The sequence below is a fragment of the Centroberyx affinis genome, unplaced genomic scaffold (genome assembly GCF_046629955.1).
Source record: "Centroberyx affinis isolate AG114_WGS23_722 - 3 ecotype Tasmania unplaced genomic scaffold, CSIRO-AGI_Caff_v1 ptg005756l_1, whole genome shotgun sequence".
Lineage (NCBI taxonomy): Eukaryota > Metazoa > Chordata > Actinopteri > Beryciformes > Berycidae > Centroberyx > Centroberyx affinis.
Genome location: NW_027282914.1, coordinates 1 through 27150, shown reverse-complemented (window position 1 = coordinate 27150; position 27150 = coordinate 1). Strand labels below are relative to the sequence as shown.

The 27150-nt window shown below is 44.8% G+C and overlaps 2 protein-coding genes across 2 annotated transcripts; one reads left to right on the top strand and one right to left on the bottom strand.

Moving 5' to 3' along the window:
• Positions 1-2099: 2099 nt before the first annotated feature.
• On the bottom strand, positions 2100-6243 carry smcr8a (Smith-Magenis syndrome chromosome region, candidate 8a). The gene is made up of 3 exons (XM_071547270.1): positions 5508-6243; positions 3451-5253; positions 2100-2621 (listed from the first exon to the last, which is right to left on the bottom strand). The coding sequence occupies exons 1-3, from the start codon at positions 6107-6109 to the stop codon at positions 2162-2164; spliced, it is 2865 nt and encodes a 954-aa protein (XP_071403371.1). The 5' UTR covers positions 6110-6243; the 3' UTR covers positions 2100-2161.
• A 624-nt stretch (positions 6244-6867) lies between these two features.
• Positions 6868-24004, top strand: top3a (DNA topoisomerase III alpha). Its single transcript, XM_071547266.1, has 20 exons — positions 6868-7379; positions 7733-7792; positions 7898-7971; positions 8189-8264; positions 8652-8760; positions 9441-9584; positions 10092-10262; positions 10375-10475; positions 12670-12744; positions 12941-13023; positions 13492-13702; positions 14583-14768; positions 14989-15118; positions 15339-15452; positions 15730-15895; positions 16129-16275; positions 16559-16681; positions 18361-18479; positions 18630-19181; positions 22587-24004. Exons 1-20 carry the CDS (start codon positions 7158-7160, stop codon positions 22766-22768), a joined length of 3045 nt encoding a protein of 1014 aa, XP_071403367.1. The 5' UTR covers positions 6868-7157; the 3' UTR covers positions 22769-24004.
• The last annotated feature ends 3146 nt before the right edge of the window (positions 24005-27150 follow it).

Genomic DNA, 27150 nt, shown 5'->3' with positions numbered 1-27150 from the left:
AACAAAAACAATAAAAAGTTAAGACATCAAATGTAGCAAAAGAAGCCCAAATTGCATTCTAAGGGAATGTCTGTGAATAATAAATTGGAGCAATACATTGGGTGGAATGATGGGATTAAAAACGTAACACGGTGCTGTTAATAATTGAAAAGTATTTTCCTGTGGCAATTCAGTACAGTGACACACAAATATTTCTTCAAACTAGAACTGGCCTTGTTCGCAGTAGAAAGGAGAGTAGCTGTTATCCCACATTTGACTTTTGACCTCCAAACTTCTGACCATGCAGAAGTACAGTTTCCATCTTAGATGTAGAATTACAGTTTTATCATCAACATGGGCCTGGCTCAGACCAATGCCTGGAAACAGTAATATCTCAGCAAAAGTAATTTCTTCACAGGAAAACGGGATAAATTAACTATTAAAGATGCCTCTTTAATGCTGTTTCGCTGCCTGAACTTCAAAAGTAAAGATTCTTCTGCTCGCCTACAGACAAAAAATCTGAAGGGGTTCAGCATAACGCACATGATCCAAATTTGATCCTAAAGCAATGAATATGGAGCAAGTATCCATTCACACTATACTTTCACGGTAACCGAGGGCCGTTCAGAACAAAATCAAAGACAGCCATTGACCAACAGGCTTCAGTCAGGTGTCAAACTAAGAAACTGGTTCACTACGATGGCACAGAAAATCCGATTTGTCCAACAACGAAACTATACTAACAAAACAGTGCTATCGCAGTAATATTTCAGCAAACCGTTCATCATCTCACTTGAGTCAGTTCATCAGAATACAACGAAACAGAAATATCATTTACATTACGGTGATTCACCCTGGCACAAGACAGTCTCATGCTGACGCCACAACACTCTCACACAACTTTAAGACAACAGTGAAATTCAATACATTTAGGTTAAGAAGCTTTAAAAAGTCGCCTGTGTGAGTATATCCGTGACAACGCTCGCCAGCAGTTAATATTGACAGTTTTTGGCAGCCACTGGCCCGTACGTGTGTAACGTGTGTGATGGCGTTATTTCTCTGGACATGCAATATCACATGGAGCTGGCTGGGACTAATCCGCGCAGCAAACACACTTTCTCATGCATCATCACCACAACCTGAAGCAGACTCTGGGAATGTATATACTCTATTCTCTCAGAAGTCCAAACTACTCAGTTCAAATCCAACGCCATGTCTCTATTTAGAATGAAACTGACATTCATCCATTACTGCAGGAATGTGTTACAATTCGTTCACATGGCAAAATGAGAGAATGGGAGAAAAGGAATGGATGAAAGGGAAAACTGAAAGTGCAGGTGAGTGAAATAGAGAAACCAAAAAAATGGATAGTCCTCAGAAAGGTTTTGGCCTTTGAATGTTATTGTGGTGGCTTGTAGTTTTTAGAGAGAGATGCCTGTCACAAGACCAGCAGTAACAAGCCTACATGAAAAACCCTCTTCTGCTTGTAATAAGATTTCATGGACAGATTCAGAGAAAGCTCTGTTCTCAGCAGGCAGATAATGTCAGCATACATGGGTCCATTACAGCAATCCTGAAAACACGATTATATCTGCTTCGGATTATATCATAGTTGACAAATTGGTCAATGATTGGTGGATGTTTAAATAGGGCCGTGATTCAAGCTGGCTGAGGTCAGACTAACCCTTAACACACACAGCCAGCCAGCCATGTTGGCTTGAGTTCAGTAGGATGAAATGTGAGGGGGAAAAACATTTGGACAACAAAACCTAAAAGGAGTCAGTAGTGCGAGTAACATTATTTCCATGGAAGTGAAAAGCACACAAATGACTCAAAGGAGACCTGGCCCGATGAGGCTCTGGGTCTGTGTTTGTGAGTCTGAACCATGCTCTGGATCAAACACACGCAAGTAAACCACTCACTGACATTCACTGCTCACTCTGTCTCCCTTTCCCTGCGTAGAGAAGAGAGAGCGAGAGAGCAAGACCAGAGAGAGAGAGAGCAAGGCAGAGAGAGAGATTACATAGATAAAACAATAACCAGTGCTGAGTTTGCCCTGAAACTAAAATGATCTTAGTGTTAAGATCTTAGTGTTAAGAGATGGACAAAGACGACCTCTGCTAAAATGCTTTTGGGGGAATCTGGGGCCCAGTTGCAGCCCAGTCTTCCTCTCAGTATAACATTAGATCTTGTATAAAACGCTGGTGGTGTAGTTAAAACTGAAACAAGGTGCTGCGGTGCTGCCCCCGGTAGCAGGCTGTAGGTACTGCTGAGTGATGAGCTGGCTGAGGTAGAGCAGAATCTGGCTGTCCTCCTCCCCCAGCCCCAGCTGCTCCTGCAGGAAGCTGCGGCGCCTGGCCTCCACGCCCTCCGGCCCCTCCCTGCAGCTGACCGGCAGGTGGAGGTGGTGGGTGAAGGTGAACAGGAACGCCTTGGCGGCCAGGCTACTGAGCGTGCTCTGGACGTGCAGGAAGTAGGTGGAGCCGCGGCGGATGTAGGTGCGGTGGTCGGCCACGTTGGCGAGGAGCTGGCCGCGGTAGGGGGGGCAGCGCAGGGTCTTCTGGTCGGCGTCCAGGATGGAGATGTAGCGGCTGTAGCGGGACAGCGAGTAAAGCATGCTGGAGCCCACGGGGGACGCCATTCTGCAGGGGAGGAGCAGGAGATGAGAGATTTATCTTCTATCTATTATACTTTTCTAGAGAGACAGGAATATTTTACATCTACTGTCTGGGCGCTGTGGCTTAGACCCACGCTACAGCAACTAAATGGCTGAAATATAAATGTATAGATTTGTCAAGCAGCTCAGTTTTACATTAAAAAGGGTACTGAGCTTTCTGTGAATACTGAGCAGTAATGTATTTCCTTAACTTGGCAAATAAGACTTGACAGAAACAGTGGTTAATGTACCCAGAAATGGCTTAGCAGCTGTTAAAACCAGAACCCCTCCTCCTGCCTCGCTCAGACTCTCAGCCCTCCTACTATCTCGATTAAGAAAATAAAACTTGAAATAAGGAAGCAGTGACTTCTACTTTGAGGAACTGACTGCCCACTCTCCTTTTAGAAGAAAAAAGACATAGGAAAAAAAGAGAAAAGAAAGGACATATTTGAGGATGGGGGTTGAATAGATGGTAATTGTATGAGTCACCATCAGGTAGGGCTTAGCTGTTAAGGACTGAGTCAGACCAGATGAATAATAACAGAGCAAGGTGTGATAAAACTTTGCCGTCATCACCAGGCTGAAAACAAAATGCAGCGCTGCACAGTTCTGAAATTCAAACTTTCACACTGATAGAGATACTGTATATTGAAGTTCTATAAACATCATGCTCAATACAGGTCAAAAACATCAACTGCCTCATTTAGTCTAACTGTAATGTCCCCTGCATGCCCTTACTGAAAGCTGCTTTGTATAAGAGTGCCAGTTAAATGTAAATGTTAATGCAAAGTGGAACTCCTCCACTCCATCCATACCTTTGCAATCCAATGAGTTTCCACCTCTGCAGGTCAGTGAGGGTGAAGGGACAGGACAGCCAAGCTTGAACCCTCTCTCCGCACCTCCCAGGCCCAGGCACGAAGAGGGCCAGAGCGGCGACCAGCCGGCGGACCCTCCCCTCATCGGCCCCGAGCACCACCAGGGTCCTCCCGCTCAGCAGGCACCACAGAGCTTGCAAAGCGAAGGGGTACTGTCGCACGAACTTCAAGGCTCCCTGTCCAGCCTTCTTCCTCTGACGCAGGGTCACCACCCCTCTGTAGCCGAGAGGCGAGGCGGCCCGGTCGGACCCCGTAGAGGCGCTCATGGTGCAGTCTGACCCGTCCTCCACTGAGCATCGGGAAACTGCGTCTCCAAGGCTCCCCACGGGCAGCTCCAGCCCAGCTGCAGGGCTCTCTGAGCGGGGGGAACCCACAGCGTAGTCCCCCTGCAGCGGCAGTAAGGCCTGGGGCTCCTGGTTGACCACCAGGGAGTGAGGGGGTTGAGGATGGGAGCTGTGGCCCAGACTAGGCACCGAGTCTGGGACAGAGGCGTCGTAAAGAAAGCCCTCCTGGGCCATACAGCACGCAGTGTCTATCTGAACTAACAACTCAGGGTCCGTCTCACAAACCTCCTCGGTTAGACCCTCACACCTGCTCTCCCCCGGTTCCTCACACTCATCCTCCCTGCTGGCCTCCAGCTCTGAGACCCCTTCCAGCAGAGACACGGGAGTCTGGTCTCCCCCGTCAGCCTCATCTTCACCAGCTGTGGTCTCTATGTCTTCACTGCTGCTCTCCCTCTCTGGGTCAGTGTTATGGTCGGGGTCAGGGGTCAAGTCGGGATCCGGATCAGGTGGTTCTGACTTTATACTAGCTAGACTCTGTTCGCCCTCTGCCTGCCCCTCCCCACTCTTCTCACTGCTGAAGCTGCCTTTGGTCTCCTCGGAGCTCTCCTGGGTCTCCAGGGTCTGGTCTGAGGGGGACGAATCCAGGTGGCTTTCCCCGAGCCCTAGTTCGCTCTCCTGGGTGTGGCTGGTCTCGGAGGCTGGGTCCAAAGGCTCCAGAGGCTCCAGGGCGTCCAGCTCCAGAGGTTCAGGACACAGCACTATCGGAGGCGGGCGTGTGAGTGTATTGTTGTCTACAGCGTGGTTCACAGCACAGAATGGTCTTAGCGTTCCCCCTTCTTCCTCATCCTCGTCCCCCGGGTCTTCCTCAAACAGGAAGTTGGTAACCTGCTGTTTCCTGCGGAGCGCCCTGTCCAGGCGGCGCGTGTGCAGGTAACACAGGTCCCCCCGGAAACTCCTCTCCGTCTCCTTCAGCAGTTCCACAGTGGCCTCGTAGAAAGTCTCGTCGCACAACTCCTGGAGCGTCTTCAGGCGCTTGTCGAAACACTTGGCAGACTTCGCTTTGATCAGCTGGGGGGTGTAGGACGGCCTGCGTTTAACACCCTCCTCCTCCTCCTCGTCTTCCTCTTCGCCTCCTTCCTCACCACCCTCTCCTTCCTCCCTGTTCTGCCGCTTTTCAGTGTAATTCAAGGTGTTGGCGAGTGTCGCGTATTTGTCCAACAGCTCTTCGCACTCGCTCAGACACTCCGTCATACACTTCGGGCAGGTGACGGCGTGGGGGTCCCGCCGCGGGCGGCGAGGGTAGGAGCTGATCTGTCGCAGCAGGTCTCTGTGTTCGTAGATGCTCTTTTCCACGTTCGCGAGCTCGTTGGCTTTCTCCACCACATGGGCAGAGTAGATGCCCTGCGGCCCTGCCTCTCTCTGCAGGCCCTCCTCCTTCTGCAGCACAGAGCGAGTGTACCTGATGGGCGAAGAAGACAGATTAGAGAAGGAAGACAGATCCATTTAAATAATGAGTTACTGATGCAGATTTGTTAATACAGGGAATTGTTCCTATTGGGAATCTAGCCGTAAGCAGAGCAACTGAGTGCCACTACAGAAGAAACACTGAAAAACTACAGCAGAAGACATTATGACTTGTGGGATAGTGGTCGAGACTAATAGCCAGTGGTTAGTAAGCTGTATTCAAGGTTTCAATAGAGATGCAGGCCTTACTCCAGGTCCCGCAGCTTCCTCTGCAGCTCCTTGGCAAAGGCTCGCCTGTTCCCGGTCTTCAGGCACTCGGAGGCCTGGGAGAAGCGGAGGGACAGCTCCTGGAACTGCAGCATGATTTTCCTCTCGTCCGCCGAAACATACGCCATGCAGAACGGTCGCACGAAGCCCCTCGCCTCCAGGTCGTAAAGCGTCAGGTGATGGACGTAGGCGAACGCCCCCTCCTTCGAGTCGCCCAGCACCACCCTGGAGTCCTCCACGAAGCTGAGCCGCGGGTAACCGCTGCCGGGCGGGTGGCCCACAAACGAGGCCTGGTAATCCACCGACATGATGCGCAGGGAGAAGTAGTTGAGGTCAAAGGTGCCGCAGACTTTGGGGTCATCTGGGATGGTGAGGAGAGGCTGAGGGCCCACCTGCTCCGAAAACTCAGAGATGAGGATGAAGTCTTTGGGGAACTTGGCGTAAGAGGTTTTGGCCCAGGGGTTGGAGTCAGCCAGCGGGTAGAGAGGGACGGAGAACTCCTCAGGGAGAGCCCAGGGGTCAGGACTCGTCTCCCCGTACTCATCCTCTTTAGTGAAAGCCACCAGGTCAGGTGAGCCTATCATAGTGGTGTTGTCAGACAAGGCATGAGAAACTCAACACACGCTCCACCAGAGGAGCCGTCAAAACCCAGTGGCCAGAGCAAGGCAGTGGAGGGGAGGCATACAAAATAATGGCACATTAATCATTCTACTGTCACATTGGCCTGTGCGCAGATTAGCAGAATATGCTCAGCAGCGATGACATTTGGCAGGCAGAATACAACAGGACACTGAATCAGAATTGTACGTCTGTCGCTCTGTAAACAAAAGCAGTTATCTTGCAACAAGCACAGAATGCTGGGGCTTCCCTCGAGCTGTCCAGGCAGTTAGCGGATCACTCAGGCAGCACGGCGAGACGAAATAAGACCATTTGTGAAGCAGCATCAATGAAGTATTTCTCCCCTCCTTTTCAAGCGCCGTTGTCGTCCAATGTTCCTGGATGCAACGCAATGTTAGGACAGAGGCACCGTAACAGACATAGAGAGGCGCTTCATGTAATTTTTACATCCTGAGACAGACGCCATGTTTACCCAGCTGGTTGTAGTCTTGTCACGTGACCACCTCTCCTCTACCTAACAGGCTTCATAAATTAATATTAATGTATTTTTTCACAAATACATAATTGATAACATAACCCGTGTTGTATTTATGCAAAATTACTATTTCGAATGCATTTGGGTCAAAAGTTAAATTAATTGTTTTGACGTTTTTTGTAACTTCGATGCTTTACGACAGCAGTGTTACGACAGTATTTGACAGTCGGGCGCGGAATTTGTAAACACCATAGTGTGCTAGCTGTTGGTTGTCGTGAAGTTTTTAATTTGTACGTTTTGGTCAGTTAACCTAATTTTTCTTAATATAATCTATCGGAAGTGGGGTTACTAAACGGATGGTTGCTCGTTAGCTCTTCATTTGTTATACAGGTTGTCGGTAGCGAATGCTATGCTAGCCAGAAAGCTCTCTCCCAGCGTTAGCTAACATTGCCTAGCTAACATCATGGAGTGAAAGTTACACTGACCCAGGGACAGGGGCTGCCTGTAGGACGAGGTGCTGCATGTAAAGGCGGCTAGTTATGCTAGTGCAGCTACTGGGGAGATCTCTGCTTCGATCGGGACTACAGCGACTGAGGATCCAGTGGAGTTGTTACCGTGGACAGAGCGGCCAGGGCTTGGAGTTAGCGCCGCAGCCAGACATGATCCGCAGGACTCAGATCAAGCGGGTTCTCTGCGTGGCCGAGAAGAATGACGCAGCCAAAGGCATTTCAGAGATCATGTCCAACGGGAGATCGAGGAGGGTAAGTCATAGGAAGTTCTGGATGACCCGAATAATATAAATACCTTACATTATGAGTAAGTTACTTTTCTGGGATGATCAGTTTGCCTCTTCAGTCATCCTAAATCGCTGCTCAAATGGGCCCTGATCTACTCTATTTTGCCATTCATAACATTATGAATGAAATATTGTTATTGCTTTGAGACTGCCCAACACATTGTGACCCGAGCCTTACTCATATTGGCTATAACAAGCCGGTGTTGGGTATCTGATAACGCTGTTGATGAGTGTGATTACCTAAATTGACTTTGATGCCCGATTCATGTGATTCCCTGTGGTTGCCCCGGTACTGATTCTGTTGTTTTCCATTTTTAGAGGGAAGGGATGTCAAAGTACAATAAAATCTATGAGTATGAGTATAATCTCTTTGGGCAGGTAAGTGAAAAGAAATTGAATGTGCATGAGTGTGCAAGAATATCTGTCCTTATGTGTTTTACTATGTCTTAATCTTACTGGTTTCATTATCCTTCCCCTTTTCAGGATGTGACAGTGTCAATGACATCAGTATCAGGGCATTTACTGGGTTTGGAGTTTAAGGCACCGTTCCAGAAATGGTAAGTGGAGAAAGGCCTGTATATAACTACACATCATACACACACACACTACACAAAGGCTAGGGTTCACACAGCTTAAAGTTATCTCTTACCTGTGTCCACCACTGTTCTTCTCATGAAATTAGAGTAAAGCAGCAAATACCTCTGATTCATTTGTTTTGTACCTTTGAACACAACTGTACCTAACCTCTTTTGCCTGAACCTCTTCTCTCCATAGGCACAGTTGCAATCCTGTGCTGTTATTTGATGCAGAGGTGGAGAAGTACTGTCCTGACAACATGGTGCAAATCAAGGTATGCTGTAATTGCAGAAATCCAGAACAGAAGTAGTGGTGGTGTCTAGGGTAATTTTGGTTCTTGGACCAGGGTTTTCTCACAGCCCACAGGTTTCAAAATTACTGGATATTAATAATACCTACTACATACTCTACTGTTTGTTTACTCTGAGTGAGTAATGGGCCCAGATGATGAATTTTCATTGCCTTTTCATTTCCTAACAGTAGGGGGCCACAGCTTCTAAATGAAACGTTGACTGAATATGCATAATAGAAATGGATTTGATGTTATTGTATGGCTTCTTCACTCTCATTCCTTCCTTCCTTCCTTCCCTCCAACCTTCCTTTCTTTCTTCTTTCCTTCCCTTCTTACTTCCTTGGTCGCTTTCCCTCTCTTTCCCTGTAGCGGAGCCTGGAGAAGGAGGTGAGACAGTGCCAGGCCTTAGTCATCTGGACTGATTGTGACAGAGAGGGAGAAAACATTGGCTTTGAAGTCATAGATGTCTGCAAAGCAGGTATGATATTGTGGGTGTCTACCCTCTTTTGTACTATCTGTATCCCATGCCTCTTGTTTTATATTGACATGAATTATCCATGTGTGTCTGTGACTGCGTGTGGTCAAAGTAGGGCTGGGCGATATGGACCAAAAATCATATCTCGGTATTTTTAGGCTGAATGGCGATACACGATATATATCTCGGTATTTTCTACAAAGTGGGCTAAATGTTCAGTTGTAAGTCGGGCTGGGCGATATGGACAAAATCAAATATCACAATATTTTTGACCAAATACCTCAATATCGATATTGCGACAATATTGTAGGGATGACTATTGGTGCTTTCACAAGATATTTACACAATGAGATTTTTCATAAATAATCATCAGTAATGTGGATATAATGACTAAGTGGGTAAAGGCAAACAATAGAACAGCTAGGAACAGTCTGGTAAGTTCAGAAAATGACATCACTTTACTGTAATGCAGCCTTTAAAACCAGGAAAAGACAACACTTATGCCATATCATGATATTACGATATCCAAAATCTAAGACGATATCTAGTCTGATATCACGATATCGATATAATATCGATATATTGCCCAGCCCTAGGTCAAAGGTGAAGAGGTTTCTCTTACATTTGTCCATAGGATACTGCTGATTATGATGGTGTATCGTGTGTGTGCATGTGCATTTCAGTGAAGCCCAATTTACAAGTGTTTCGGGCAAAGTTCTCTGAGATCACGCCTAACTCCATCCGGAGAGCCTGTGAGACTCTAATGGAGCCAGACGCTAACGTTAGCGATGCTGTAGACGTTCGTCAGGAGCTGGACCTGCGGATAGGTAAGTAAAGACACACATAGGGGCATATCACAAAGAGACACACTCATACATGTGAAGAGGTTGGTGTCAGAATGTTTTAAGAACAATTCATTAAGGGTGATGTGATGGGTCAACAGGGTAAGGTGCATGCAGCATCATCACAAAGTCCCACAAAGTAAAGTTTGTTAAATGTCCTCCCCATCTCTACCTCCCATCTTTCCTATCAAATACTGTCTAATAAATCAGAAATATTGTAAAAAAAAATAATTATTAGAAATGTCTTTGATCAAATTAAATTGGTTCTGCCCACAGGTTCTTAAGTAATTTGTGGCAGTGCTAGTAAGATATGCACAGCAGCAGAGATGCTTTGGGTAAAAGGCCAGCACTAGAAGCGGTGTTCATGTGAAATTATGTCAGTTTGGGAAATCTTTTTGCGGTTTGCCTATTGTGATGGCAACACACATAAAGAATGGAAAGCATTGTAAATTGTTGATATGATGCCATCCTGTCTGCTGTGTTCATGTCCAGGTGCGTCCTTTACTCGATTCCAGACGCTTCGCCTTCAAAAGATCTTCCCAGCGTCTCTGGCCAATCAGCTGATCTCGTATGGCAGCTGTCAGTTCCCCACTCTGGGCTTTGTGGTGGAACGGTTCAAAGCCATCCAGGCCTTCATACCTGAGACTTTCTACAAGATCAAAGGTACATGCACACAAACACAGACACAGATACAGATATCATAGACACAAATATTTATATTTTAAACTGATACTCACCCCTCTCCTCTCTCTCCTCTTCCCTCCGTCGCTCTCAGTGCTGCATGAGATGGATGAGGAAGCTGTAGAGTTCAGCTGGAAGAGAAACCGTCTCTACAACCACACAGCCTGCCTAGTGCTCTACCAGATCTGCATGGAGGTGTGTGTGCATGTTTATATGTGCGTTTGTGCTGAGTGTACTCTTGTGTGTGAATATGAATCTGTGCAGTGCGCACTCATGGCTGTGCAAAACTGTTTGCAGGATATGTTATGATGGACATCCAATCATGCAGTATAGGACTTCTACTGGTCAGAGAAAAGACTAAAATTGAAATACCCACTCTCCGCAACATTGGCACTGTACAGAACTTACCGTAGGTCTGCCTCATCAAACGCAACATCATGAAATAAGGTCGACCCATCCCACACAAGCTTAATGGATTACCATCACTATTACAATCAATGAAACTCCTCCCCAAGACAAATGTTTGATGTATATAAATAATACATGACATCATTGTGAAAGCCTTAACGAGTTAGAAAAAAACACACTCCAAGTAAAACTTTAACAAAATAGCACAGGATTCTAAATAAAATAGCCTGTGTAACACTAATTCAGAACAATCACATACTACTCAAACTTTTCATAACCTCATTAAATCTTTTGCCTAATATACACAATCAGTTGTGAAAACACTATTATCAGTCGGTGTCACTGTAGTGTCACTGTTTATATAATAAAGCAGATTGACCCACGCATCTGCTCAAGCACACTTTATCACCCACACACTTTTTTTTACATTTAAATTATATTATATATTAAATATAATAAATGAGATTATCAATACGTTTTGGTGTTCCCTAATCTCTTGTTTGTTAATCTTGCCACTCAGTATTCATGATGTTGCCCAAGACTGTAAACAAATTGCAGCGTCTTTCTACTCCAGACCCTTTGTGGTCTCAATAACTGGTGTTAAAAGATTAGAGGTGTTGTTTGTATCCCTGACTGTCATAGAAAAACACTTACACTTGTTATTACATTGTTTGCCAAGACGCTCACAGCTGGCAAGCATGTAATTAGTGCGAAGCTAGTTTTCACTTTTTCCCACAGCGCAAGATGTGGGCATCAGGAGCCAAATCCATATCAGTCATCAGACACTTAACCCTATATACCAGTACCATTCACATTGATTTGCTGTACTTGAGAAAATAATTGTTTTGTTGTTTTCTCTGGTTTATTGAGTAGTATCTCATTAAGATAAAATTAAGCAACAGTTGAATTATTGTAAACATTTAATATAGTCATGAATTTTCACACAACCTTACTGGAATTTTTGTTAAACTCCCACAATCCTTCCTTGTATTCAATAAGATTATCATCTGATTGGTAGTCTCCCCCTACTGCACTCTACACCCATTGATGTGCATGGATTTCCTGTTGGGGGAAAAAAAAACAGCCCAGACCTGTTTGATGGTCTGAGCTGGTTTTTGATGGGTAGTGCTGGTCTTTTGCTGGTTTTAGCTGGGCAGAGTTGGTCTGATGCTGGTGGTAAATGAGAACACTGATGCTGGTAGACCAGCTAAGATCAGCTTCTATGGTTAGAGCATGCCGGCATAAATTGGCCTCCAGCATAACTAGCTTTTCAGCAGGGTTACTTCTCCTTGATGTTGGTTGAAATAGTCAATCTTTGACAAACTAGTGTAACTCACAGTGTGATTGGTTGATGCATTTTATGGGTTACAGTCCCTCCTCCATGCTTGACAGTTGTTTGGTTGTCCTTCTGTCCGTAGCACCTGGTGTTCTAGTCTCCCCAATGTGTGTAACCCTTGCAACTGCACTGGCTAATCTGTGTGTGAAAGAAAAAAAAATACCAGTTAATATTTTAGTTACAACTAGAAAAGCAGTTTTGTGTAACAGGTGTGGAATATATTAAGTTTGGGCAATGCTAATGAAACATTTTGGCAAACAGGCTACTATGCTACTGGAAGACAGCTAACCTGCCAGAGTGTAGCAGAGTGGATCTGTTCTTTTTTTATTCAATACATTGGATTAATGATGTGGTTATCCTGATTATTCCAGGACTGTAGTAACTTCAACTACAGTAACAGTTGATGCTGCACAGCTAGTTAGGCGCCTGGGCCTGTGCAGCATCTGTACTTGTTTTAATTATATGTGTATCCCAGCTCCCAGGTGTAAGTGCATCTATGTGTGTAACCTCTCCTCTGCCTGCAACTATTAGCCCTGGACATAGCAGTAAATATGAATGTTCTTTGTTAACTTGCCTGAATAAATTAGGGTTAAAAGAGCTCATATTAAAAGGTCTATAGAAGAATATCATTTTATTCATTCCCAGGATCCCATAGCAACAGTCACCTCAGTAACCAGTAAACCCAAGAGCAAATGGAGACCGCTGCCTCTGGACACTGTGGTAAGACTAAAGAGACAGACAAACACATACACTCCCTCTTGAAATACATCTGTTCAAGGTAGAAAGTACATGTAGTTGTTTTTTATATATTAGGAAGAGTAGTATTTTGTCAGTTTCAGTGTCCTGAGCCCTTGTCTCTAAAGCCCCTGCTGCTTTGGCCCACTCTAATAGACCTCTACCTCTAACTGGCCAACAGGAACTGGAGAAGCTGGCATCGCGGAAGCTAAAAATAAGTGCCAAAGAGACCATGAAAATCGCAGAAAAACTCTATACCCAAGGGTGAGTGTGTGTGTTGAGTTTTTGCAAAAGCAGCATATTAGAAAGAGTACATACACTCCGCCATCCAATTTTCCTTGCTCACGATGGAGGGAATACACACACTCCAAAGTGTTGTCTTGTTCCAACCATATGCCGAATGTTCTTATCACTATCAGTTTATCAACCCACATTACATTTGATCATTCTCTTTAACTTGTTTCAGTCAGGATGCTGGCTTGAAGCCACCTTATTAGTGGTTTTGTGGTATGTGTGAAAGGGTCAGATTAGCTTTTTTTTTCTGACCTGGTTATTAAACCATCTCAAAGCAGTACCTATTTTTGTGCATGAAGAGGTACCATCTGGCAATTCGGAGGCTTTTAGGCATTGTTTGAATGATTTCACCAGCAATGCCACATTTCCAAAGCCTGCCTTCTCTCTTGGCTTGTCTGTGTGAAGAAGGCTGACGCCCGTGTGTTCCTCTCCCCTCAGGTTCATTAGCTATCCCCGCACAGAGACCAACATTTTCCCCAAAGACCTGGCCCTGGGCCCCCTGGTGGAGCAGCAGACACACAGCCCGGCCTGGGGGACGTTCGCCCAGCGGGTGCTGGACCAGCCCGGCGGCCCCAGCCCACGGCAGGGCAAGAAGTCTGACCAGGCCCATCCCCCTATACACCCCACCAAGTACAGCGGCGCACTGCAGGTAGATGCTCAGATGTGTGCTTATGCACCAGGGTAATAAATGTATCAGTTTTTTTTTCAAAGGCAATTTAATTTTTTCCTCCCTTGATCAGGCATTTTGGTTTTTTCTGGGGGCATTTTTTTAAACTTTGAAATAATACATTAGCATTGCATATTAGCAAATAAATAAATAAACATCAGTTTATACCAGTAAGACTTGTTCTATATTAAATCATATTATACCACATGTCCCACACTCCTTTCCCTTTGCTGCAAACTCACAGCAGACCTTACAGAAGACCTTACTGTTTTCTCCACTCTCTGCCCCCAACCAGTCCATCTTCCACCCCTCCATTGTTGACTTTTTTCACAGTATAGTTGTTTTATTTTCGGTTGACGCAGTGGTTTGTGTGGAGTCGGCATTTTCTTCAACTGCTAGTTGTGTGCAGACTGCATACACTGTTGTTTTCTGATCAAAAACCCAGTTATAGGCTCCCACAAGTCACCCACAGTGGACAGTAGTCATATTCACCGTGATAATTTGAAATGAAAAAATTTAAACAGAGTGAAATGCAAAAATGGGTACTTTTAGTTATTGGGGATATTTTATGCCCTCTCGTTTTTTATTTCACTACATTTTAAGAGCCCCTGTTAATTCTGACCTTGGTATGCACATAAGCACATAAAAGCAAACACATGCATGCACACATACTTGAACAGACAAACATACTCGTGCAAGTTTACACACACACACACACATACACCAACCATATACATATATGCCCACAATTGGAATACACATGCCAAAACAACAAATACAACATCACAGTATTCCGATATTGTATGTTGTCTTCCATGTGCAGAGTGTAAAGTAATTATTTTCTGTTTCCTGCTGTCTCCAGGGCAACGAGGGCCGTCTGTACGAGTTCATTGTCCGTCACTTCCTGGCTTGTGTATCCCAGGATGCTTTGGGGCAGGAGACGGTGGTGGAGATTGATATCGCCCAGGAGAAGTTCTCCGCCTCGGGGCTCATGATCATTGCTAGGAACTACCTGGACGTTTACCCCTATGACAGGTGGAGCGCCAAGGTAGGGGTGTGTGTGTGTGTGTGTGTGTGTGTGTGTGTGTGTGTGTGTGTGTGTGTGTGTGTGTGTGTGTGTGTGTGTGTGTGTGTGTGTGTGTGTGTGTGTGTGTGTGTGTGTGTGTGGAGAGGGATAACGATACAGATGAGGCAAAACACAAACTCTGTGCATTAATTTTCAACTGTGTATGATATGACTTATGTGTGATGTACGTTGTGTGTGCCAGGTGATTCCAGTCTATGAGCAAGGCTCCCAGTTCCAGCCCTCGGCTATAGAGATGGTGGACGGGCAGACGAGTCCTCCTCAGCTGCTCACTGAAGCCGACCTCATATCGCTGATGGAGAAACACGGCATAGGTATCAGACACACACACACTTGTAGAGACTGTATATGAAGTCAGTCATATACAATCACACAGTTTCATTTGGCATGAAGTTGTGATATTGATTACAGATTTTTGTTACCCAGTAACTGATATCAAGCGATACCTTGTGACTTTCTGTATCCCAATTTGCTGTTTGACAGTTTAAAATATTATATTGTTACATGTCTGATGTGTATGTATGTATGTTACAGGCACAGATGCAACCCACGCTGAGCACATTGAGACCATTAAGAGTCGCATGTATGTGGGCTTGACTGCTGACCAGAGGTTCCTCCCTGGAGAATTGGGCATGGGCCTGGTGGAGGGTGTGTACACACACACACACACACACACACACATACACACACACACACACACACACACACACACACACACACACACACACACACACATACACACACACACACAGAGCTACACTGTATACTGCAACATACAAATTGACATAGTTACTTTTTAAAACATGTCTGTGCTTTCTCTCTTTCGCTCAACTTTATTATTCAACTCTTCTCCTCCCCTTCTTCCTGTCACTCAGTCAAACATCTTGCTTATTATACTATAACTCCTCTGTGTATGTGTGTGTAGGTTATAACTCCATGGGCTATGAGATGTCCAAACCGAACCTGCGCGCAGAGCTGGAGGCGGACCTCAAGCTGGTATCGGAGGGAAGGAAGGACAAACGGAACGTGCTGCAGCACCACATCCTGAAATACAAGACTGTCTTCATTGAGTCCGTCAGGAAGGCCAAAAAGTGAGTTATACTCTACCTTGTTGTATGTTTGTGTGTTTCTGCTGCACCCTCTGCACCTGAATGAGCAGCATCAACTAATAAATAATTAAGCGCTAACACGTGTATTGAAGATCTAACACTGACCGATGAGTTACACCCGTCCTGTAAACACTGCTGGTTGTTGGATCTGTCAAGTCGTTGTGAGACCGGTAAGAATGACTCGCCTGTTTGGTTGAATGATTTTTGTGTCTCAGGTTAGATGAAGCCCTGTCTCCGTATCTGGGCGCAGCTCTGGAGTTCACCGAAGCGGAGCAACAGGACATGGAGATCCCCCTCCCGGTCCGGAAGTGCCCTCACTGTGGGCGGGACATGGTGCTGAAGAAGAAGAGGGAGGGGAACAGGTGAGACTTCAGTGTATATCAGCATGTTATTCCGAGGACTAGTGGTGAAAAGGAAGAATGCATTCTTCACGATATTATATAGAGTGTAGATGCTGCCTGTTTTTGTGTGCTGTAAAACCCCTCCTGCATTTCTTGTATGCTTTTCTTTCTGTTTCACAATTTCAACACATAACTTTCAGATGAAAAGAGCTGATTCTCTCTTTTTCCCTCTCTCCGTCCTGCTCATTCCTTTCCTGCCCCCTGGGTTCCCCCCTCTGTGTCTCTGTCCCCCGCCCTCCCATAGTAAGTTCCTGTCCTGCGTGGGCTTCCCGGCCTGTAAGACCGCAGTGTGGTTCCCTGACACCGTGCTGGAGGTCAACAGGGACGAGAGCGTCTGTCCCACCTGTCAGCCTCGTCCCGTTCACATGTGAGCATACACTGCACCGCTTTTCATTTCTCACTCTTTAGAGCTGAACCCAGACAGCAGAGAAACAGAAGGAAAACTTTGCAGAAGTTTAGATGCTACCGCTTTGTGTAGAGCAGTGTAACAGGCAGCCAGTCAACCGCTTGCTTGATACAGAGCCTTTGTTTTGGTTTCATTTGATCTGCTTTCTGTCAGAGTGAGAGTACGGTGGCCAGCAGGGACAAAATTTGTAAACAGGCAAGGAACAAAAAGTGTATCTAACCAAGACATTCATTGTTATAGTCTCAAAAAGTTCCCAGCCAGTGTGGCAGGTGACCCATATCGATTTATCGATTTATTTTCTATCATGTCATATTCAACCTGTTAAGAAATAACTGAGAATGTGTGGTCTTTCCATTGGCAAATGGCTTGCTGTTACTATTTGCCTTTTGAATGGAATGAATTATTTGTGAATTTACCCCAGTTGTGCGCTGGTTTACAGATGCTTTGGGTCAGAGATTCTCAGGTGGTTTTACTAATCCTTTGGCCCTGAGCAGCAACTGCAAACCACTGGCTCAGATCATTTCAGCACAGCACTAACACATCACCACTAAACATATTACATATTGCATAACATATGCCATTCACTGGACACTTCTATGCAAAGTTCGTTATATCAATATGACTTCATGCATTTGTAGCATGGGTGTCCCCAGTAGGAATCAGCCCTGACTCTGGCAGTGTCAGTGTCCTGCTCCACACACTGAACTACTTTGTACCAAACAAAGATGAAGCTCAGCAGCTTCACCAGTGTAAGAACTCGTCACAATTCCTGTCTGTACAAGTGGGCGTTAACCCCTTGAGCACGTGCCTCAGTTCAGTCCAAATATAGGGCGAGCTCGCTAGCAGCGAGCCAAAGTGCTCCACACCAACAGCCGTTACCATAGCGACCAATCTGGTGCAGAGCTCAAAGTTGAACTACTTATTCTAAATCATTTTTTTTTTACCAGATTGCACACAGCAGTTTTAGCTTGTTGGATAATTTGTACAAATCAACTTCAGATACTGTGAGCAGAACATATTTGCAGCAGTAGTGTTTCTTACCGCTGCAGCCCAGCTGGTCGCCAAGGCAACTTGCTGAATTTTCCCAACTGGCCGATGAGGCTCGGCAGACTTTTGTCTTACAGACGGGCATTTTGGACAAGTAGATTCATTCAACCGCTTTTTGACCGTCTATGGTCATCTGTTAAATAATGGTATATTTAAAAAACAACAAAAAACATTTGGTTATTAATGCCTATTTCCATTTTCCAAGGTAAATTCCTTAGTTGTTGAAAAGGTTATAGCCTAATCCAAATGTCCTGTTTAAAAAATGATTTGGTGCTTTTTATTTAGTTTGAAGAAGTTGGAAAAAAGTTTAAAAATGGTTGAAAATGTGACAAATGAACTAAAAGGTCACAGAGAGAAGTGGCGGAGCATATAATCTCCAATTATGTCATGCTGGAAGATGAAATCTATGTGCCACACCACAGAGGCACATGGATTTTATTTAGAATTTAATTGAAAATTGAAAATTAATTTCCAACAAGACTAGCACAGTGCTCAGCCCAGTTCTTTTTTAGTTTATTTCAGCTGGATGGAACTAGTATATTGAGTTTCAACACTGTTTAACATTCGTCTCCTGCCTGTTCCGTGCTCCTCAGGTTGAAGTTGAAGTTCCGCAGGGGCAGCCTCCCTCCCATGATGCCTTTGGAGTTTGTTGGCTGCATCGGTGGATGTGACGAGACGCTGAGAGAAGTACTTGACCTGAAATACCTCCGAGCAGGGGGAGGGGGAGGAATGGGGGGAGGAGGAGGAGGAGGAGGGGGAGGAGGAGGAGGAGGAGGAGGAGGAGGAGGGGGGGGAGGAGGAGGAGGAGGAGGAGGAGGGGGAGGAGGAGGAGGAAGAGGGGATCCTCGTCCACCGGCCCCCAGGCCCCCGAGAGCAGAGCCGCCCAGAGCCTCAAGTTCGAATCCCCGTCCTTCCCTTCCGCCTCCTCCCCCGTCTTGGGCCCCCCAGCCTCGGCCCCCACTAAGTGGCGGCGGTGACCCCAGCAGCGACGTCGTGGTGTGTAACTGCGGCCAGGACGCCCTCCTCCTCACCGTGCGTAAGGACGGCCCCAACCAAGGCCGCCAGTTCTACAAGTGCAACGGCGGGAGCTGTAATTTCTTCCTGTGGGCGGATCAGCCGAGCCAGCAGGGGCCGACGCCGCAAGGCCGGGCCCCTCCGCCGCCGGCGCCGAGGACCTCCCAGCCCCCCAGGCCCTCTGTGGGCTTCGGGAACGTCCCGGGAGGGGACAGAGGGAGAGGAGGGGATGCGGATGGAGCTCCGGGACAGACGATGTGCAACTGTAACGAGGCGGCAGTGATGCGCACGGTGCAGAAGGACGGGCCGAATAAAGGCCGGACGTTCCACACCTGCGGGAGACCAAGGGACCAGCAGTGTGGCTTCTTCCAGTGGGCCGATGAGAACGTGCCTCCACCGGGTAAGACACACACACACATACACACATGCAGTGGGTGTCAAAACTTTACTCACCCTTTCTAATTTTCTCGTTTTTATCACCTTGAAGCCTGAAGTGAAAAGCCATTAAATCAGACAATTTTTGGTTTCATTTTGATACAGGAACAGAAAAAAATGAACGCAAAAGGCAACTCATTTCTGACTCATTTCTGTAGTAAAAATGGAAAAACACCTTTGTTGCCTTGGTATACCTCTTATAGTACGGGGTGTTATGATTTAACTAATCACGTTCCAGAGCATGCACAAAATGAATTTGCCTTCACCTGAACTGAAGTGATTCCAACGAGGTAAATTCAAACCAGGACTTCACTGAAGGTTTCTTTGTTGCACTGTGTGTGTCAGTCAGCAGGGACAAGAGCGGGGAAACAAGGAGCTCGCACAAAATCTTTGTGTGTGGACTTTTGATATCCACTGTATATATACACATACAGGCTCTGGGGCCAGTCTCACCAAGCTAGTTCAACAGAGTCAGGGTTTCTCTGTGACAGCTGGCTTCACAAAACCAAACAGTGGCAATCCTGGCTAACTGGTTTCACATAGCTGGTTATCAATTCGCTCTGTCAACCCAGAATTGACCTATCCAGCTATGAGCACAGTCAGGTAAACGGGGCGGGCTTTGTAACAAACAACCAGTCACAAGCAACCTGGACAAGGGAAATTAGTTTGTTGCAGTGGCAAAAACTGTGATAGGATTCAGCAGGGAAAAAATATATAGATAATAGAATTATAAGCACACAACTAAAATATGCTATAAAAACTACAAAATAAAATAATAAAACAATGAAAACAATAAATGCTTATGGTGTTATTTAAACACAATGCAGCTGACCATTTCAACTGTGAAGAACAAGTAGGAAGTATGGGAAAGAAATGGATTACTAACATTTACGTTTCTTCTCTCAAGAAGATCAAACTGTCATAATGAATTAATGTGAGCAATACAAAAACATGATACCAGCGAAAAGTAGCACAGTTGCTGCTTCGAAGGCAAGGGAGGATTCCTTATCACTGTCTCTTCATTAAAGGATAGGCCTTATTTTCCAATTTCTTGCCATCATGACGATTGATTGTGTTCAAAATCTTGTGTACTTACCTCCACTTTACACGGAGTGCTGCTCTCCAATACACACTGACAGGGCCAATGTAATCTCCATCTTGAAAGGGCGTGTTTTAATCACTTTTTGGGTTCAGCTATTGGAGATTACAGATTTGTTCATCTGGAGAGCAGTGCCTCCTGTCAACTGGAGCTGAAGCTCTACAGTGAAGTGATGAAATTTTGAACACAATCGTCATGATGGCAAAAACTAGGAAAATAAGGCCCAGGCTGAAAATAAATTATCCTTAAAGGCAAAGCGGAGACAAACTTTTCATTGATTCAGTCTTGTGTTGTCACACTGAGGCTGTGAGAAGATTTCCTATTCACAAAGTCGTGTCATGTTCCCCCGGGCTGGGCTGATGGGAATATGGGTGCAGTGTGTTGCACAAATCACTCTCGGGAATCCTATGAAAGAATTTCACCGCACTTAATATGCAACAATAAATTTTCATTCATTATTGATCACTATAGTCAACTGATGTAAGCTACCTGCTGTTTGATAGAAGCCCTCTTTAATGGTCTGGAAACGCTACAGACATGTATCATGTCTCTGATCTAATCACTGGGGAAAGCAAAGTGGTTCTGCCAGTCCCGAAACAGTCGTCCTGCAAACAGCCCTTCTTACTATGTTAATTCAATAGTATCCTCCTGTACAGTTATTTTATTACTTTATTACTTGTTTTCATTCAAATTGGGTTTTGTCATATTGCATTTTTCCAGTTGATCGGTGAGGGGGCGTGTTTTTATACGTTCTGATCTGATAGCCTGAACATCACCTGCTGTGGAGGTTAGCTGTGCTGACTCAGTTACCGTAGCGATGTACCACACATAAAAGTGAGCCGCTGTTGTGAGACTGCAAAGTTAGGATTCTTCTTTTCCTGCCTTAATACGACCAGCACCTCAGAGGCAATCAGATATGGTGGATAGGTTTCAGATCTCCCCCACTCCTCAAAAAAGATTACACCAATCAGCCAGATGGTGGCACTATAACAAGCAACTTTATATTTTGGCAAATAACTCCTGAACTGCAAGGCCTTGAATCAAAAAAATAGTCCCGCATATTTTTAAGATAAATTTGATTTGTGCAACAGACTGCACCCATATTCCCATCAGCCCAGCGCGGGGAGACATGACACGACTTTGTGAATAGGAAATCTTCTCACAGCCTCAGTGAACAACAAATTTATGAAAGAAACCAAACTTGTGTTTGTTTTTCGTGACGGAAGAGGTACATTTCCCAATCATTCTGTCACAGAAAAAGAACAGTTGCAGAATTCATTGAAATTCCCCAACTGCCATGACATACATGTCCCTTACAAGTGTATGTAAACTTTTGACCTCAACTGTGGCTTATTGGCTGCCAGTTCCACACCATAATAACAGCCTGAAAGTCTGCAATCACATTTTTGCAAATGTGCACTAACTCAGGTTATAAGGCCAGGTTCAGATCTTTAGGTCGACCTGTTGACTTGACATCTAAATCCACCCCAGTCCCATTCTCCTTCCTGTAAAGTTACATGTTGTAACCTAAGCACTGCTTTGACCACAAGACTCATGCAATCATTTTGACTCTAAACAAAAAAGCTGTAGTCAATCACAATCATTAACAAGAAGTTAAGAGGCAATCTCATAAACTAAAATGACATTTTAGAACTTTCTACGCCACCAAATTTATAATATAGGTTGCTGTATGTATATTTTTGACCCATCAGATCTCGTCATATTTTCAGAGGACCCACAACAAATTTATGAAAGAAACCAAACTTGTGTTTGTTTTTTTCGTGACGGAAGAGATACATTTCCCAATCATTCTGTCACAGAAAAAGAACAGTTGCAGAATTCATTGAAATTCCCCAACTGCCATGACACACATGTCCCTTACAAGTGTATGTAAACTTTTGACCTCAACTGTATATCCATTGTTGCACTCTAAAGCATATTATGACTAATCTGTTTAGTAAACAGCGTTGTGTAAATATATTTGACTTGACTCGATAAACACACCTAAGCGGACACACATACAAACCAGACAAGATGCACACACAGATTAAACATCAAAGAGAGCGATCGCTCTCACCTCCATGCTCATTTAATGATAAAGAAAAGCCGTCACGACTCACAAACACTCCCACTGAGTCCTTGAGGCTTTCATTTACAAAGACGACACACTGTGCCTTCGGTTCCACTGCACATACATAAATCTTCTGTACTTTTCCTTTTACAGTTACCTAACCATCCCATATTGTGTTTGACCTCTTTTTTCCTCTCCAGTTTCAGGCGGCCTTGGCGGCGGGTTCGGTGGATTTAGCGGCGACGGAGGAGACGGAGGGAGGAAGGCGAGGAAGACGACAGGAGGTCCCGCCGCCAACAGACCCCCCGCCGCAAAGAAACCTCGAACCTGCGGCATCTGTCACATGCCCGGACACACCCGAGTCACCTGTCCCCAGCGGTGACGGCTGCCGGCGGTTAGAGACGCGCTCTTATTGTGAAGTTCCTCTGGAGTTTGTGGAACTTGGGAGGTTTTTGAGCGTTACCTGGGCATGGCTTATTGGCTGCCAGTTCCACACCATAATAACAGCCTGAAAGTCTGCAATCACATTTTTTGCAAATGTGCACTAACTCAGGTTGTAAGGCCAGGTTGAGATCTTTAGGTCGACCTGTTGACTTGACATCTAAATCCACCCCAGTCCCATTCTCCTTCCTGTAAAGTTACATGTTGTAACCTAAGCACTGCTTTGACCACAAGACTCATGCAATCATTTTGTCTCTAAACAAAGTTAAGAACATGTATTTCCCAGCAGTTGAAATTTGTTATTAAAAAAATAGGCATGCTGAAGCCTTTTTTCTGTCAGCATCCAGGACTGATTTCTCCGCTCTCCTCAGATCTGCAGTGAGCTTGTGGACGGCTCTTTTCTGGGCCCTGCCTGGAAAGTCGGGGGGTCCTTTCTGGGTCGGGTTAACTTCTGGACCTGTGAAGACCTGCCAGACGCTGGTGACGCGGAGACGCTTCTGTCCTCGAAGCATTAAAGCGTAGAACAGCGTTCTAAAATAGAGCGTGTGCAGCAGCAGGAATCCCTACGCCACCTCGGCTTCGAACCCTGGCGGCCTCCGATGGCCGCCACCGGAGAGAAAGCTCCGGGTGGAAGACGATGTGAGCTGCACATCCAGGTAGAGCTGAGGCACTCTGGCACTCAGAGGTGTTTAAAAGTACAGTCACCCGAGGGTGTTAGTGGGAAATTTACTCAGCTGGCCTTGGATCGAATTAATCTCTCGTTTTTTTTTTTGTGTGTGTGTTTCTCTCTGTTCACAATCCTGACAACATGACAGGGAGAAAGAGCCAGTGAGGCAGTGCTGCCTATAAAGAAATAAATATGTATTTTAAAAAAAGAAAAACATAAAAATGATGCATATGTAAGAGAATATGTCAATATATGGTAATGATCATTTTCATCATCTCCACTAAGAAGGATATTTGGCTTTAACCAGTAGCCAAGCATTTTACATTCGTTGAGCTGTCTTGCTGCTGTCAGTCTGCTGCTGTTGAAGGAAACGGCAAAATATTTTGTTAGCTTTTCTCAATTGTATATAAGAAGTGCAAATAAATGTTGACTGTTTTTGTTTCCCTCGTGTAAGTGTGAGGATTTCAATTTTAATATTGATAAATGATAATAAATCTTAATTTAACTGGTCATGGTTATTATCTTCACCTTCATGGGCATAGGAGGAAAAAGGTTGATCTAAGTCTTTTTCCTTTTTTTTTTGCCTTGTTTTTGGTGTTTTTAGCCTTTTGTATTTGTCAACCTGTTTTTTTATGTAATGAGAGCAATTAAATAAATATTTCCCGCTTATACAATTCGATGAAATTATATAGTATAGTCATATATAATTGTTACATTATGTCATTGGTGAGTCATGCTTTATTATGAAAATATGACTGTCCGGTTTTCGAAATGGCAGCAAACAACATAGTTTATGATGCATTTAAATCTGGTCAGTTTTGTTTCACCCCCATTAAAGGATTATTGCGGCCATGATAACTGTTAACGTTTCATGAAATATTACCTGAAGAAACTTAATAGTGATCAGAAATGTCATTTTAGCCCTAGGCTGAGATTCACAAAGTCACACAAAGTTAGTGCTGTGCAGCATTTGGTTTTCACAGCAGGTTTTTTAAACTGTTGCAGCCTGGAGGAATGGCGGAACCGCTGCCTGATTCCCAGAAGTGCAGCCTCTGTTCCCCGGTAAGCTAAATGAAGTGCAAGCCCTACAGGAAAAGACAAGACATAAAAAAAACAGCCTGGATTCCCGGTATAAGGCTTCAGCCGCCCTAGTGGTTTTTGTTGATATTCCAGAGAGGGAGCTGTGATCTGATCCCCTTCTTACTGGCACGTTTGTGAGTCATACATGAGTCATAACATGTGGGTGGGAATGAACGGTGTGATCTGTCCTTCCGCGTTGTTTGCTGCTCCATCCTCGGCTATAGTAGCTACTAGTATCTGGGCAGATAACAGTCATGTGATTGTCGACTCTCTTTTCTTTTCTCAATTGCAGCGATAAACTCTCCTTGTCGAAAAGCACTGTATTAATCCCCTGTTACATTTTAGAAGGGTACTACACAAATACCGCAGTCCCTATAGGAATATTATAGGAGTATTATAGCGTTACCATAGGAGATAAACACACCATAATGCACGACAAGGTCACTATTGAGTACCACATACATAAGATGAGTTCCTATAGGAATATTATAAGACCATTATAAGGACTACAGTGCATGATAAGATCACTATAAACTCACTACTGAGTACCACAGAGACACTATAGGCCACTACAGGAATATCATAAGAATATTATAGGAGTATTATAGCGACACTATAGGAGATAAAATCACAATAAGGTCACTATTGAACACCACAGGCCCTATAGGGATATTATAGGAGTATCATAAAGGAGTATTATGCACTATATGATCACTATAAACTCACTATTGACTTGCACAGGCGCACTATAGGCCACTATAGGAATATCAAAGGAATATTATAGGGATTCCTCCGCCGATCAAAAGGTCAAAGGTTGCAGTAGGGTCGGCAGGCACCAGTCACTGGTTCAACCCTGACCTGGTTATCAACACTTCCCTTCCTCTCTCTCATCATCCAGCTTTTCAACGGTCGCCGTAGAAACGGTTACCATGACACCCGGTGCCCGTAAGTGATGCAAGTGTTCCAGGTGCAGAGAGCGGACCATAGTCCGTGTGGAGGGATTGCGTGCGTGCATGTATAGAGTGTGTGTGTGTGTGTGTCTGGCTCATGTGTGTCTCTCTCGGTCTGTCTGTGAATGTATGTTTTCCAGGGAAATGGAAAGAAACAAAGTGGGAAGGATTAACTTCACCAAAACCTGCCACTGATCTGTTTGAGTTTTCAAGGATAAAACCAGCGTCAGTCACACTCTCTCACCACCTTTATTTAGTCTCTGCCCCCCTTCCCCGCCCCGTGTTTCTCTCTTTCTCACTCTCGCTCCCAATCTGTCTCTCTCTCTCTCACTCACACACAGACACAGACACAGACTCACACACTCACTCTCACACAGATGAATGCGCACGCTCACACTGGCATACGCGCACACTCAAACTTAATACAGGTCTCATTGTTCACTCAGACAGCCCTGTGTGTGTGTGTGTGTGTGTGTGTGTGTGTGTGTGTTTTAGTCAGTGGGGGAGAGGAGGTCTGCCAACAGTACAGTGCAAGTGGAGAGCAGATTTGATCTGCATGAGTCAGTGAACTTTGAAGTAGAAAATGGTTTTTGCCCTGGTTTGGAGACGAGCCACGCGTTTGTCATCTCATTTGTAGACAGACAAGGTTGAAGTACTCTTTCCCCAGATTCCCCATCTCTCTCTCACCAGCTTCCCTGCAGAGGAAGTTGGAGGAGAAGGACTTTCACATTCTCTTAATTTGGGCTGGAATGATATTCACCGATTATCATGCCACTGTAATTTGTGCTCAGGCCTTCTTTGGCTTGGATATAAGCTGTGTTGCCTCCTAAAAAGCTAGCTTTCCTTGCTTAAGAAAAAACTCTTCTATTTCTGTCCTTTGCTGTTACGTCTCTTAATTCTTTTCCTAGCACTTCTCTCTAGGGCTGCATGGTGAATCATAGATAATTGTATTATATCAAGATTTTATGTTTACATGGTTAATAATCTTCCATTAAGCTTCCATTACGTGTGACCAGTCCTTTGAATACACAATGTGCACCCATGTGAACAAAACAGAGGTTGAGAAGAAGGCAGCTCCAATCAGAAATAAAGAGAGAACCCGTACATAGACAATCTGCAAACATGCCGATGAGCAAAGTGGAAAAGAATGGATTAGCTCTTTATCCTGAATCTGAATGTAAAAATGTTGTGTTCAAGTTCCTAAAAGTGGATCATTGTCCTGTCATTTGGAGATACTTTGGTTTTAAACCGGATGATGACAAAGTTTGCCTTGTATCTGCACCCCAAAGTAATAAAGTAGTTATGATATTAATTTTGTAATTAAGGACCACAGTAAGAGTAAACAAGACTTTTTAGCTGCTGCTATACTTGGAGAAATACTACACTAGTAAAAATGTTAAAATATATGTTAAGGTCCAAAAATAATGAATAAACATGCTACCTGAAATGGAGACAAATAATTGGGATTAATAATCGTGATCACATTATTTAGCAAGATAATTTGGATTGTAATAATTGTGCAGCCCTAGTTCTCTCTGACATGAGATTTTGAGGGTCATGGAGTGTTGCCAGGTCACTTTGTGACCGTTGTGCTCTTTGCTTTTGCTCACTTGTAATGTTGGTGAA

Coding starts and splice junctions, on each gene's coding strand:
- smcr8a (XM_071547270.1), bottom strand. CDS start 6,109: ATGATAGGCTCACCTGACCTGGTGGCTTTCACTAAAGAGGATGAGTAC. Junction 5,254..5,507: donor AGGAAGCTGCGGGACCTGGA/GTAAGGCCTGCA, acceptor TTCGCCCATCAG/GTACACTCGCTCTGTGCTGC. Junction 2,622..3,450: donor AAACTCATTGGATTGCAAAG/GTATGGATGGAG, acceptor CCTCCCCTGCAG/AATGGCGTCCCCCGTGGGCT.
- top3a (XM_071547266.1), top strand. CDS start 7,158: ATGCTAGTGCAGCTACTGGGGAGATCTCTGCTTCGATCGGGACTACAG. Junction 13,024..13,491: donor GAAAAACTCTATACCCAAGG/GTGAGTGTGTGT, acceptor CTCTCCCCTCAG/GTTCATTAGCTATCCCCGCA. Junction 18,480..18,629: donor TGACCTGAAATACCTCCGAG/CAGGGGGAGGGG, acceptor CACCGGCCCCCA/GGCCCCCGAGAGCAGAGCCG.